Below are 14916 nucleotides of genomic sequence, written 5' to 3' on the forward strand. Positions count from 1 at the left end.
ATAGCACTGGCCCATTCGAAATACCATGGGTGATATTGCCTCTGCTCACCTCATAGAGTTGTTATAAGGATTAAAAAAAAAAAAAAAAAAAAGGAATGTTAGTGAAACAGCTTTGTAAGTGGTAAAATACTGTTCTTTGTTCTTTTTTTTAATGTTTATTTTTGAGAGAGAGAGAGAGGGACAGAGTGCAAGCTGGAGGAGGGGCAGAGAAGGAGGGAGACAAAGAATCCAAAGCAGGCTCCAGGCCCTGAGCTGTCAGTGCAGAGCCCAACGCAGGGTTTGAACTCACAAACCAGGAGATCATGACCTGAGCCAAAGTAAGACACTCAACTGACTGAGCTACCCAGGTGCCCCAGTGGAAGACTGTTTAGATGAAACCCTGGGCAAATTCTGATCTCAAGATAAAAGTTAAGACTGGCTCTTAGGTGCTTACTATTCTCTGGCTTCCTGGACTCAGGGTGCAAGGCCTGTGGACAGGTGACAGTCAAGAAAATCCTGTCAACAGAATGACTGGCTCAAGCAGGTGTCCACACCTTAGTACTAAGCAAGCAAGGTGCTTAGTGTCCATGAACTTTATGTACATTGGGCATTAACACTCACCAAATACTACTATGTGCCTGACATTACACAAGAGCTTTAGATAATCAATTCCATTTTCATCCAGCACAGGACCTTCTTTTTAATTCCCACTAAGACAACAGAAGCTTGGAGTGCTTAAATCACTAATGCTTGATCACACAGCTGTTACCAAACGCTCTCAGTTTTAAGAAACCATCCACTTGGGGATGCATCATCAATTTTATGACAGCTTTTCAGAAAGAAAGGGAACACTGCACAATAAATATGTACATTAGTTGTAAGAAACACCCCAATTTCAGCACATTAAAATGTGTATGAGGAAAAAAAGTATGTGATGCAAGAAATGCAGAAGTGACAAAATGAGCTTGAAAAGCCCTCAGTTGCATTTGACACCAAAGCGATGCACCATCCACAGCTCCATTCACCGCCTGATGGAACATCTTGATGGCTGCACCTTCTAAAGTTTTGTAAACTGGTGATTTGACAGCCCCTTTATTTGCTTTCTGAGAACAGGCACTTCCCTTTTCATGGTTAAGTCTAACAGATCTTGATTCTTTCTGAAATGAATCAGAAACAGTTTTACATTTTTTCTTGGAATGTTCTGTCTTCCCACCTAGGGAGCACTACAATTTTATTTTAGCCGTAGTTGTCTTCTGTTGGAAAATAAAAGAAAGTGGCAGCCTTTCCTTATGGTCTTGGGTTTCATATATATTGCTAGTCTTTCTGTCTTATTCTACTTTTTGCCTTTGTGTTTATTAGATTTTACAGATTGTCAATGGCAGTGCTACATTTTTTTACATTTGAATTTTTAGAGCTCCTTTTTTGCTAAATACAGACCATCCCCAACTTTGATATAAAAAAAATTTTGATATCAAAAAATATATTTGATATAATATATTCCCGGTAACATATATTAAAGTCCAATGTGCAAAAGTGAAAACACGGAATTGCATATTATATGGGATCTTTTGTCTCCAGAAAGCAAGAGTTGAGTAACAGGAAGGTCATCATACGCTGAAAATCACTGCATTTATTTTATTCTTGATATAATATGTTATATGTCTGAACTGTCACCTTCTCTTGACATCCCTGAAGGTTTTAGATTAAGGGATCCCTAAAAAAATAAAGGAATGGCAATGAGATAGAAGCACTTAGGACCACAGGAAGCATGAACCCAAGACCACTCTAGTTGAGGATTGATGACCTGACCCGGAGGCTCTCCATGATGGCCCCTGCCCATCTCTCACTCTGTCCACTCCCACTCTTTACCCTAGCATTCTGATCAATTCCCTATTCCCAAACAAGCTTTGTTGTTTCATAGCACTCTGCCTCCAGACATGCCATTCTCTCCACCTTGAGTGCCCTATTTTGCTGGCTGAGTGAGCATCTACTTATCGTATATGCTTCAGCTCAAATCTTGGCTCCTTTATTTAGGCCGTTCCTGACCTCTTTAGGTGAAATTGACCATGTCTTCCATTGTGCCCTCACTATATCATGAACAACTTATGATGTAATCTTTATATATAAGCATATCGTTATTCCTCCTACTCATTTATGTAACTCTTCCCACCTGCTAGAAACACAGAGTCTGAAACATTGCGAATGCTCAATAACTGGGGGTAGGATGGGGGAAAGAGACAGAAGAATGAATTTTGGTGCTGTTCAACTTAGAATTTTTGGAATGAATTATTTCATCTTAAGGGTCCTGTGATTCTGTTCAGCATAAGGAAAGTAACAGAAGAGAATTTTTTTTGGTATCCAAATTTAGTATTTGGTTCAACTTGGAAAGCAAGAAAGTATTCTGAAATCAAAACAGAATACTAATGTGGTGATCCCATACACTTATACCCCTCTAGCATGTTGGGATAGTTTAATCATCTAGTTTATCTTCCTTTCCATACTGATGGAGAAACAGAAGCTGAGAGAAGAGAAGTGACTAATCCATACTCATGTGGCTACTTGCTGTCGGGGTCACACCTGAGTGCAACCTACTCCCTCCCAGCCCTCTCTCTGCTCCCTGATTTCACTATACACAGCTGAGCACTCGGTAGGAGTCTGGCATGGAAAGTGTATCAGGCTGACTCCACAAATCAAAAACACCACAAGGGAGAATCACAGGGTTGCGACTTCATTTTATCTCTGCCAGTGGCTCCTATAAGCTTAGGGTATTTTTCATTCTAATTCGATCTGGTCTGCAGATCACACTTGTTAAACTGATGCTATAACTGGAAAGCAGGCCTGTTTGGTAACAACAAGGCGTTGGCTTCCTGTTCTCATTAGTCTAACTTCTGTCCTCAGTCTGGTCCACAGGCTCCAGGGTAGGAAAACATTAATACAAATGACCTTCCTCAAGGGCAGTAAGAGAATTAATATAATTGGCATTCAGCACACAAGGCAAACAGCGTTAGGAGTGGAGTGATTTAATATCCTGCCACTTCTCTCTTGCTAAGTGGATCAGAGGCTGTTTTGAAAATGGAACAGAAAAGTCATAGATTTAGTGAGTGTCTTCCCTTATTATTTACTTCAGCATATTAATAAAGTTCATTTCCTACTGAATGTGAATACTCTAACAAAAGGGGTAATGCTAGCTTGAAAATTAAATTAGGAATAACAGATTGCAGCAACAAATGAAAACTAGGAAAATAAAATCCTCTTTTATAATTAAGGTCTCGTAAAATTCCCTTGACCTAATAAAGAATCCTGTTGCTTTACTGTGTGCTATTTCCCAGAAATCTGTTTTGTCAGACAAATGGCTACTTTGTGTGGAAATTATTAGCAGCCTTCCTCATTTGCTCTGTGGCTAATTTCAAATTGACAATTACTTTTTCCTTTGTGTACTTACTACATGGCAGGAAATGAGGTTATTTGTTTGTTTTCCTTTGGGGAGGGGTGCTGTCTGGCAAGCATTGTTTATTTCTAAGAAGCTAAACACTCAATGTATAGAGGCATTAGAGCATCAGCTGGTCCCTTGTCACATGGGCCAGCATCTTTCTGTGTTACAGCCTAAGGTTTGAAGTCAGGTGACTTGGTACAATCTACACGTAGCAAAAGAAGGGGAACTGTGCTTCTGGGTGTACCTCTACTGAAAGTTTGAGGAGTTTTCTTTCACCATTTTGCAACCCTGCAATTATGAGTATTCCACCATAGCCAGAAAGAGCACAATTTTTCAATGTGTAGAGAAAGGGCCAGACATACCTTACAGCAATGCACACACTTTCTTCCTGGTGCATTCTCTCAGCCACGACTGCTGATGAGACACTAAATGGGAGGACAGGGAGGGTAAAGAGGCTCTCCATCCCTGAAGTGACCAGGGGTCTCTTCAGCCCACTTGACAACCCGCTGGGTTGCCTATTTCTCAGAATTCATATATGCACTCAACAAATCTGTATGGACCCTCTGTGCTGTGCCTGGCACCATGCTAGATGCTTGGGACTCAGCGGAAACCAGGGCAGATAGGGGTCCAAGTTCATGGCAGTGAGAGTGTAAGAGAAAGGACACACAGAATGAATTAAATGGTTCCATATTGCAAGTTCCTGTGATAGAAATAGAGAAGGAGCTGAGAGAATCAACAAGGAGAGCCTCCTTCAGATAAAGGCATTCCAGGAGGGCCTCTCTGAGGAGATGGCACTTAAGCTGAGGCCTAAAAGAAAAGCAGTAGCGGGTAATGTGAAGAGTAGAGGAAGGAACATTCAGGACCTAAGGACCGTGGGGACGCACTGTTAACCCACAGAGAGTCTAGGGGGGGAATGGCTGAGGAGCACAGGGGCCTGTTCCCCTCCCTGCTACCTCCAGCCCCTATCTGACTGTGGATAGTGACAAGGCAGGCCAGGCAAGAACAGAACCAGGAGAGACTAGGAGGCGGGGGCAAGATGAATGGAAGGGACTCGGCTGGCACTAGCACTCTAAAGAGATTGGAGACGGAGTCTTGGAAGCTCAAGTTATGATCAGGTAAAATCTAGGTGGAGGATGGAGCAGCTTCCAAAATCTGAGAGGTCAGAGAGTAGGCCTACTTCAGAATCGGCTGTGTCAACCCTGGTTTGGGGGATGCTAGTGCGTCAGTGTTTATCAAGATTTTGAGGAGTCAGCAGCCTGCAAGTGACCTGAGACCGAGCAGGAGGCAGGGGCTGCTACTCAGGGGTGGGCATGTGGGAAGGAGGCAGTGAGGGGGCCTCGTAATGGCTTTCAGGGGGCCTGTGCTGAGCAAGCTGTCAGTGATGAAGGCACATGATGTTGGCTATAGAAGAAGAAGGGTGGTAGGGACAAGCCCAGGGTTTGCTCAGTTCTGGGAGTCAAACCACAGAGCAGTTATTCCAATTATTTCCCTCATGTAGGTCCTTCACCTGACAAAGCATAACCCATCTTGCCTTCAGAGTCATGGAGAAAACAGGTTTTTGGCAGGATTCTGAGGGGGGGGAAGGGTGTGGCTCGGCCAGGAGTTCCCCTTCACCCCAGATGAATACACACACCAGAGGGAATGGCCGCCCACTGGGACGCACACTGCACCACAGGCAGCCAACCCCAGTGTCTGTGATCTCCAGACAGCCCTGTGAGGTGACAGCTATTATCCCAGTTTATCATTTCGACACCTGAGCCTCAGAATGTTTCTCTGATTTCTGTGACTTGCCCAAGAGCGCACAATAAGTGAGTGACAGAACTGGACTTGCCACCCAGTTCTCACGCTGCCACGCCTGTGTTTTCAAACATGGGGAGCCCCCATTTTGGGGAGCTGCTTGAATGACTCCCTCTATAGGGGCTGTGAGGGAGACAGTTCACTTGAGCTAGACTTAACTCTTTTAAGAAGGCTGGAACTTCACGGTTCTCTCTCTGAGAAACCCTTGGGATTTGGGGTATTGAAAGCCTGGCACCAGGGACTCAAGTATCCCCTTTCTCTCCTTCTCCATGCAGTGTTCCAGAAACTGCAGTGGGGGCTTCCAGATCCGGGAGATTCAGTGTGTGGACAGCCGGGACCATCGGAGCCTGAGGCCATTTCACTGCCAGTTCCTGGCCGGCGTTCCTCCCCCGCTGAGCATGAGCTGTAACATGGAGCCCTGTGAGGAGTGGCAGGTGGAGCCCTGGAGCCAGGTATGGCCTTCAGAGACATCATCCACCCAACAAGGAGAATGTGAATCTCTGTGTTATCATGTGAGCCTAGAAGTCAGGGAAGACCACATGAGCATCGTGGCAATGACTGGCCTCCCATTCAGTGGCCTAACACGGTGTGGAGAAGGCTGAACAGGCCAACAATTTGAAGACTACGCTGTGTGGTTTCACATGTGACAATTCAGTATTTTATTACAACCCAGTCTCCCAGTGGATATGCTGGGGAATTGGGGTTCGTGTTGGGGAAATGTACGTGGACCACTCTGATGAGAGCCATTCAGGGCAGAGGCTCACATGCCTCTCCCCCAGGCTTCTGCAATTGAACTGGGGGTAGTGGCCAGATCTTTTCCACACACAGTATATTTTAGAGTTCCACCTCTCAGCTGAATGCCCAGATCATTGTTTACAGAAATAAAATGAAGTGTGTTTGTGCCTATCTTCACGTCCTCTGTTTTGAGAGGGCCCAAGCTCTGCTGGATCTGTGTCCTACTTCAGCACATGAAAACAAAGTGACTGTTCTTTGGTGAAGTATAATCTCATTTGCCAATATGCAAATACCTCAACAGCTTAAAAAAAAATACTCCCAACCATATCCATGTGTGGTAGAAAGAAGAGAAAAGAAGGAATCCAGCATATTTTGAGGGTGTCTATGGGCTAGGCATTTTACCTACCATACTTGGTTTAAAATTCACAACAATTTTCAATGGTAGGCTTTATTAATTCCATTTTATAGCGGAAGAAATTGAGACTTAGAGATTAAGAAACTTACACGAGGTCACACAACTAGAAAATAAATGGAGGAGTATTAGCTTAAGCATAAGGCAGACTCCCGTGCCAGTGCACTTTCAACTGTAGACATTAATCTAGTAAGCACTGAACAAAGAGTAAACTGGGGAGAGAGTGAATCAATAACTGCTTTGGGGAAAACCAAACCTTCCACGTGCCCTGGAAAGGAAGGTAGTGCACCAAAACTGTAGGACACAGAGTTAGAATCAAAGCTCACAGAAGACTGAGCCCCTACAGCCATGCTTAGTGCTGAGGCTCCGAGCCAATACTGGTGTTTTCTGGGGCAACAGCCACCACTGTCCCCCCTTTCTCCTCCTTACCTGCTCAGCTCTGGAGCAATAAAGTGTCTGCTACTCCCATGCTCTGGACTTAGGCATCCGAGCCCTCCATGTATGATGAGCCTGGTGACAGCTTTCAGAATCCAGGAATTTTCAGAGAAGCCTAGATCGCATTGTCAGAGAAATGGCATTTGCAGGTTTTGAAAGATGAGCAGTCAGATCTGCTTTCTGGTTATGAAAAGGATGTATTCTCTATGTTTCCTCAGTAGCTTCTGGGAGCTCTAATCAGGCACTGCTCCTTGAAGCTCTCTCACAACCCTGAGTAAACCACGTAGTGGGAAGACTTCCCGCAAGGAAGCAGAGGAGATGGAAAATACAAAAATATTTCTCTTGATCTTTTGAGGGTCTGAGCACCCTTAGGTGCTTTCCCTGATGTGTGATGCTGCTTTGTCTATCCGCACTAACAGACTCCCATCATGAGAATCATGGGCCCCTGTGGTATGCCAGCCAGCCCATACTCCCTGCATGCAAGAGGCATTTCATCTGCGGGAATGTGCCCACACCAGAGGTTCTCCAACTGTAGCTCACTTCAGAATCACCTGGAGGGTTTCTTAACACACAGATGGCTGGACACCATTTTCAGAGTGTCCAGTTTGGAGGTCTGGGGTGGAGCTTGAATTTTGCTTTTCTAACAGGTACCTAGAAGATGCTGACATTGCTGGTCTGGAGACCACACTTGGAGAATACACTTTCTTCACCTCCTTTCCTAGAGATTACTTGGCCAGGTGGCCCTGGATCTATAAATACACATGTAGGTAGAATGATCTCAAATGTGGGAATCTCTCCCTCACATAGGATTAAAAAGAGATAGAATAAATGGGGAAAATCCATGTTGACTCTCAATGTTGGAATATTGTGAAATCAGTAGCTTAGTTCTTTCATTGAACAGAAAGAGTTAATTATATGTAATTACCCTGTTTCCTATGGTACCACCATACATGTCATGTCTGATATAATTGAGATTTTGGCAACCATAATCATTTTGTTGTTGTTGTTACCACACAATAACTAAGATTTTTCAAGATTCTTTTTAAAAATTATTGTTCATGATTATTTGTTTATTTTTGTGAGAGAGAGAGTAAAGGAAGAGAAAGAGTGTATGCACAGGGGAGGGGCAGAGAGAGAGGGAGAGAGAGATTCCCAAGTAAGCTCCACACTGTCAGTGCAGAGCCTGACACAGGGCTCAATCTCACTAACCAAACCATGAGATTAGGACCTGAGCTGAAATCAAGAGTCAGATGCTTCACCTACTGAGCCATCCAGGTGTCCCTCAAATACTTTTTAAAAAAACTTTATTTGTATATTTTGAGAGAGAGAGAACTCATGCAGAAGTGGGGTAGGAGCAGAGAGAGAGGGAAAGAGAGAACCCCAAGCAGGTTCTACACTGTCAGTGCAGAGCCTGACGTGGGGCTTGAAATCATGAACCATGAGATCTTGACCTGAGTTGAAACCAAGAATTGGATGCTTAACCAACTGAGCCACTCAAGTGCCCCTTAAATACATTTCAAAGATTCTTGATGGATTATTTAATTTCCTCCTAGAACCTTATGAAAATGAGGCAATAGATCTTATAAAATTATACTAGTGAGCAAAATCCTGACAGATTTTAGATTGTATCCCTTTAGGAATCCAGCCTGTCATCTCAAATTTATCTTGTGAGCATTACAGCCAATGCATCAGACCCCTGGGCAAACCCATCAATTTCTCTATTCTGGATATGGACAAATTTAATTCTAAAGCTCCATGTAGTGGGAAAGGAAGACTGAATCCCATTTGAAGAGGGGATTAACTTAATTGTATCACAAATGTGTGCTCTCTGTTTGGACTGTCAGAACTAATCACAAGAAAAACATCTAAATTTTACATTTTGGTTTATAGATACATGTGCCAGAAGGAAAAATGCAAATAACATAATGCCCATTCTGGCATGACCTCTCATTTAGGTTTTTAACCAATATCCCTTCTGTTTGACATAACTGTTTTCCATCAAACTATTTGGCATCTTCTGATTTTTTTTTCTCTTCCTCATATCCTTAGAAAGTCCTTTATTAATCTCCTTTCTCTTTAAGTTTTATTTCACCACTGCTATTTGGTCATTGTGAGGAACCTGGCATATATGTTGAGATTCCAATATAGATACTAATATTCTTAACAACACTGTACACAATGAAAATGATTATAAAAAGGTCTTCCCTTATCACTGAAAATGTCACCATGCGATTTTTACCTAACTTTGTCCCTGTGGTATATCAGTGTTCCAGGTCCTGCGGGGGCGGAGTTCAGGAGAGAGGAGTGACTTGTCCAGGAGGTCTCTGTGACTGGACGAAAAGGCCCACATCCACTGCACCCTGCAACGGCCACCCTTGTTGTCACTGGGTCACTGGGAACTGGGATCTGGTAAGAGTCAGTTATATTCTCTTCAAATTTATTTTAGTCTTTAAAAAAATAGTGTTTATTTTCTTTTGATTTCAAAGGTAATATATATTCATGGTAAACATTCAATGTATCTATTGATTTAGTTCTGGTACTCTTTTGCCATTAATTCCTCTACATCAGCTAAAAGTTGATCCTTAGCTAACATGTGGTCAATGTTTATTGTCTTGAAGATAAAACTTCAAAGACATTCAATAGAAAACAGCTCAGATACCAACATTATCCCAGAGGCACAAAGCCCAAGGACCAGCAATTTTGGGTCTCAATACCTTGATCCAAGGTAAGGATCAATACCTTGGATCCTGTGGCTTTTCCTGAAGCAAACAGAAGCCGTTAATGCTCTGAAACTTGAGGCTTAGCCTGATTTCCTGAGTTTCAGATCTTGGCAACTTACAAATCAGTTTGCCAGATGGTCAGTCTGTTTGATGGGGAGACAAACAAACAATTAAGCTGTAAATGAGAGAAAGATTTATTATTCTCACAAAGTTTATTTGTTATATAAATAACTATATCAGTGACACTGCAAAAAAGAAAATTCTCCCACAGACAGATTTCCCCAGCACTTTGATTTGTCATATTCTGGGTTATCTAGAAAATAGAGTCTTAAGACCAAATCTAATACTTTATTATGAAATACAATACCAGAAAAACAGGGGTGATAGGAAAGAGGAAGGGGACAGGGAAGGAATGGATCCAATACAAGGTGGTGAGTTACCAGACTGACCACTTGTCTTAACTATTGCCTGGTGTCAGGAACAGCTGGCTGTTTGCTCTAAGAAAAAGAAGGCCTTCTAGAAGCTAGCTTTATGAACTACTGTCTCTTAGGTAGTTTGTCCAGGGTCAAGAAGGGAGGAGATGATTTATTGGCTCCTATCTTTTAGGACTGGGTAAAAAGTCTTCTCTCAGATGGCTAATATCCCCTGTTGTCCTGGGTTATTCATGTGTGGGCATTGGGCAAGCCCCATTGTGTCTCATGTCTCAACCAAAAAAGCCCAGAATCAAGAGGTGAGAAGCACACAGCATGGGCATGGGAGATGCAGGCCAACGGACTATGCTTTCATGAAGTTAGTTACCATCTCAGCTGGGGCAGATCAAAGACCAACAGCTGGGAGACGAGGGGAGCCAAGAGGATCTGATATACAAATCCCTCAACTGTTAATATTTTATAATGTAAATTATTCTTGTATAAGTATAGTTTGATAGTTATAACACAGGCCAATGCAGTATTTTGCCAACCATAATGCCCCCAGATATGTTTGAGCTACCATATCCTTAGTGATTCTCATTGTTCATTGCTGTATAGTTGCTCTGCACAGCCATGATCAATTCACACTCTGGCGTGTACTCTTGGAAAAGGCTTCTACTGGTACATCCAACTCAAGATTGTGCTGGTCTCTGGATAACACCCACTCTAATCCAGGAAGAACAAGATGATTTATCATTGCTAAAGGAACATCGTGCATTAATCACTTAGCTTGCAAAAATATCAATATGAAGCTATCAATATAATATGAATATTATATTCATAGCTTAAAAAATTTCCAATAGACAAAGAAGAATGATGTCAGCCACTTCATTAGATAGACAGAGCACATCATATTTTCTATGAATTCCCTTTCTTCATTGGCATCTACTGCTGATCCATAATGAATTGCCAAAGAAGATACTGGTGTCAGGACAAGCTTTTGTTTCTGCAACCTGCTAAACTGTCTGCCGGGGCAAGTACCTGGCTTTCACCCTGTCCCCATGAGTCATGTGAACAACAGAAAATGTCACATGCAGTTGTACTATTTTCTGTGTAAATATAATTTAATCACTTTACATTTGGGCATCTTACAATATCTCCCTTGGACAATGACTTTATTTCCTATTCACTAGAAATTCAGTTATTCCAAAACCAACATTCTTCATCCATCTTTGATTTCAGATCCTGAAAAGATTTTACCCAAATAAATATGTGTTTCAGGATTAGGCTCTTCAAAAATACCCTGTAATCCTATATAACAATATAAGCATCGCTAACCAAATCAGATGTGACCATTAGAAGAAAATAATTGATACCATGTGAGCTACTATGAAAATGCTATACATTTGGGCCCATGCAGGAACACAAAACCCCACAGAAGATTAACAACTAGAGATGAACAGTTTTTAAATGTTAATTTCTTTATTTTTGAGAGAGAGTGCACAAGCTGGGAAGGGGCAGAGAGATAGAGAGACAGAGAATCCCAAGCAGGCCCCATGCTGTCAGCACAGACCCCAATGCAGGGCTCAAAGCCATGGACCATGAGATCATGACCTGAGCCAAAACCAAGAATCGGATGCTCAACCAATTGAGCCACCAAGGTGCCCCTACAGATGAACATTTTTAAGTCTGTCAATTCCCTGAGGCTCTCATAACTTATTATTTATTGTAAAGGAAAGCTTGAAAATTTCCTTTTGGCAAGAAAGATGATAGCCCAGTAAATATTATAGTAATGATGTGTGAAGCGTATCCTGTTCTTAGGGAACTCACTGAGAAAAGAAAATTGTCAAAACACCCCAATTTACCTAAAAGAGTACGGTCTGCTTCTCATTTTGGCACTTAGATAGCATCAGCTAGAAGCAGATAGGCAAACTTAGAGTTGACTTAGCATGCCAGAGAAAGCTAAATTGTAAATTGTAAGGTTCTTGTGTGATGGTTATTCTTCAGTCAAATTTCCAGCACATTTTTTTTTCAGTTATAATCATCTGTCTGGACTTAGGACAGAAAGTAGTAAAATCAATGAGAAATTTAAAATAAGTAGACTGACACAGCAGTTCTACCTGTAATAATTTAGCCCACAAATATTCCATCAAAGGTAATCCTAGATGATGATAAATATATTCATTACCATGTTGTTTGTAACAGCAATTCCTAAAAATAACCAAATATCCTTTGATAGAAGAACTGGCCAGTCTATTAATTTATTAGAGTACACCTCCTTTAAGAATGAGTTAGACCTATATTTCTGAGTTGTAAAGATTCCTAACAATAGAAATTCAAAATTTCTTTAGAGAGAGTTAGAAGTTACTGCCTTTTGGAGGTGGACGTGAGTTAAAGTTTCCTTGGAAGAACCATTTGTCAAAAATTCATCAATTGTGCATATCCGAGGATAGGGGGCATGAAGGGTAGCTAACACCTACCAAGCTGGCCTTTGGAATTACTCTTGACTTCTGAGACCTATTATCAAGTGAAAAATGGGAATTACAGAGCCCAAGGAACACATACGGGTGGATTGAACATATATATTTGCCTCTCTTCCCCAAACTGCATTAAATAGAAGAAATAAAAAATTAAAAGTGCCTCAAATCCACAAAGACCAGAGGATGTGAAACAATATCAGAGAAGGAATCAATAAAATTTTGGAAGCTAGAAGCAGATAGGCAAACTTACAGTTGACTTAGCATGCCAGAGAAAGCTAAAAACTCCATAGCACAGAGATTTTCCAGGCACCTTTGAGGCAGCAGTGAGGAAGGGGGAAAATGGGAGGTGGTTGAAAGTTAGGAAGAGAGGCAGTTGGGTCTTTAGAGCTTTCCTACATCCTGACCATCGCCTGGAGGTCTTCTCGCTGGAGAAGTAAACCAAGAGAGACCTTGGAATCAGTCACAGTCAGTGGGAACAAAAGAGCTGATCTCACCAATGGTTAAGTTAAAATACACTCAGTAAATAGTGTCCTCCTTTCCCCAACAGAGCTCCACAAAGGCAGGGGACCCGGTTGGCCTCAAGAGAAAAAAATCCACATAATTGATCTCCTCCAGAACACCTTATTTAAAGCTACCTCACAATAACTGCCATCCATGAAACTCCCAGCCAGCTCATAGGTACCTCATCTTGGGTAGCTAGGCTAGGATTACTGGACATTTGAGAAAATCTATCACACCAAGGACAAAGTAACAAACAGAACAAAAGAAACTCCAAGGAACAGAGACCTTGAAAGGAACATCAAAGTTCCCCCCTCTCAAAAACATAAGTAATTTCTTCAGAGAAATAAAGATGACATTCATGACCTAGCTTCCAGTTGGAGCTATATTAAAAGAATATTCACAGAATATTAGGAGATCTTAAATATTTTTATAATAGTAAAGATAAAAATGTAAGTAGAAGGATTGGGGAAATAATGGGAAGAAATCTTTCAAAAAAAGGAGAACAAAGACAGAAGAAAATGTGATAAGAGATAAGAAAATTAGAGGATCAGACTAAGAGGTACAACATTGAAATAATAGGGAGAATAGAGATGGAATAGAAATGAGGCAATCAAAGAATTAATGCAAGAAAATTTTCCAAATCTGAATAACATGAGTCTCCATGTCCATTAAATGCCGTAAGAAAAGGAAAGTCAGGAGAAAGGTGGGCCTGTTTCTATATTAGTAAAGGCAAAAAACAAATCTTACTTTACATGGTTGTTACCAGTACTGGACTCAAGGATATTTCCTGTGCACTTAGAACTGTGCCTACCGTCTATTAGTAGTAAGTGTAAGAAAACTATTCAGTGAAGATGCTTGCATTAGTTTTTAAACATCTAACGGTTCCTCCTCTTCTTATTTCTCCAATCCATCCATGTTGGTTGAGTGGTAGCAACAACAGTTTTATAGCTTCCCACAGAGTGAGTCTTTGCTGATCATCTGCTAAACCCTGGGAGTCAACAGTTCCAAACAAGCCAAGCTTAAGCTGAAGAGAACCCCTGAACTCCCATTGGAGACTGAATGAGACTAGTGTACAATTCACCTAAGGGTATGATCAGTTCAGTTATTCAGTAGCTTTATCTGGGAGCTAATCAGCTTTAGCCCCATCCATATTTTAGAGTGCTCAGCTCTACACAAAGATTCCTCGTTGTCACTGGTTCCAAAGAAGTGGAGCACAGGAATGAGAGAGGTGTAGCTTCTCTTTAAAACCAAAACCTACTGCATTACCACAATTAACAAAACCCAAACCAGTAACCATGCTTCCTGCTTAATCCTCCAATTAAGTACAAGACAAATTCATGCATCTTCTTTATCACAAGTCATTTTATTTGACTAATTAATGCATGGACAGTGACCTCTCTGTTTATTTTTGTGCTTGGCTTAGAATTAGTTCTTCCTTCTTCATCTGTCCTGGAAAAGAGGTCCAGCAGGACTTCAGTACCCAGGACCAGCCCAGCCTTGTTCCATCAGACCCTTAGGAGCAGAACATAGGAAGGGAAGTCATTTGTTCCTTATGTAACAACTTTATTTTACAGAGGAAGAAAGAGAGTGTTGAGTGATTGATCCAGAACAATATGCAGTGAGTGGAAAAGCCCAACTCCAGAATCCTGGTCCAGAATCTTGATCAAAGTCTGGCTTTATTAACTTCTGCTGCTCTTCCCATTATTCTCTGTTGAATACTTTTATTTACTCAAGATCAGCTCAGTAGTTATTTCTGGTTTCTGCCCTCTGGGAAGTTTTAATTATATAATAAAGATAATAATAAAACATGAAATGGAATGTTAATCATTAGAGTAGCTGTGGTCCACAATAGCCAAAGGGTGGAAGCACCCCAAGTATCCATCCACAGATAAATGGATAAACAAAGTGTGGTAGATACATACAGTGGAATATTATTCTACCTTAAAAGAAATTCTGGTATGTGCTATAATGTAGAAGAAGCTTGAAGACATTATGCTAATGGAAGTAAGCCAGG

At 41.5% G+C, this 14916-nt stretch overlaps 1 protein-coding gene across 2 annotated transcripts in view; it reads left to right on the top strand.

Moving 5' to 3' along the window:
* The window catches only part of ADAMTS12 (ADAM metallopeptidase with thrombospondin type 1 motif 12), a 286228-nt gene that overhangs the window by 258668 nt on the left and 12644 nt on the right, over positions 1-14916 (top strand). For both annotated transcript variants that reach the window (XM_077755824.1, XM_077755825.1), the window contains 2 exons: positions 5485-5661; positions 9057-9200. In XM_077755824.1, the coding sequence (XP_077611950.1) occupies positions 5485-5661; positions 9057-9200 (321 nt within the window). The remainder of the gene's footprint in view (positions 1-5484; positions 5662-9056; positions 9201-14916) is intronic.

The sequence above is a fragment of the Crocuta crocuta genome, unplaced genomic scaffold (assembly GCF_008692635.1).
Source record: "Crocuta crocuta isolate KB4526 unplaced genomic scaffold, BGI_CrCroc_1.0 scaffold222, whole genome shotgun sequence".
Classification (NCBI taxonomy): domain Eukaryota; kingdom Metazoa; phylum Chordata; class Mammalia; order Carnivora; family Hyaenidae; genus Crocuta; species Crocuta crocuta.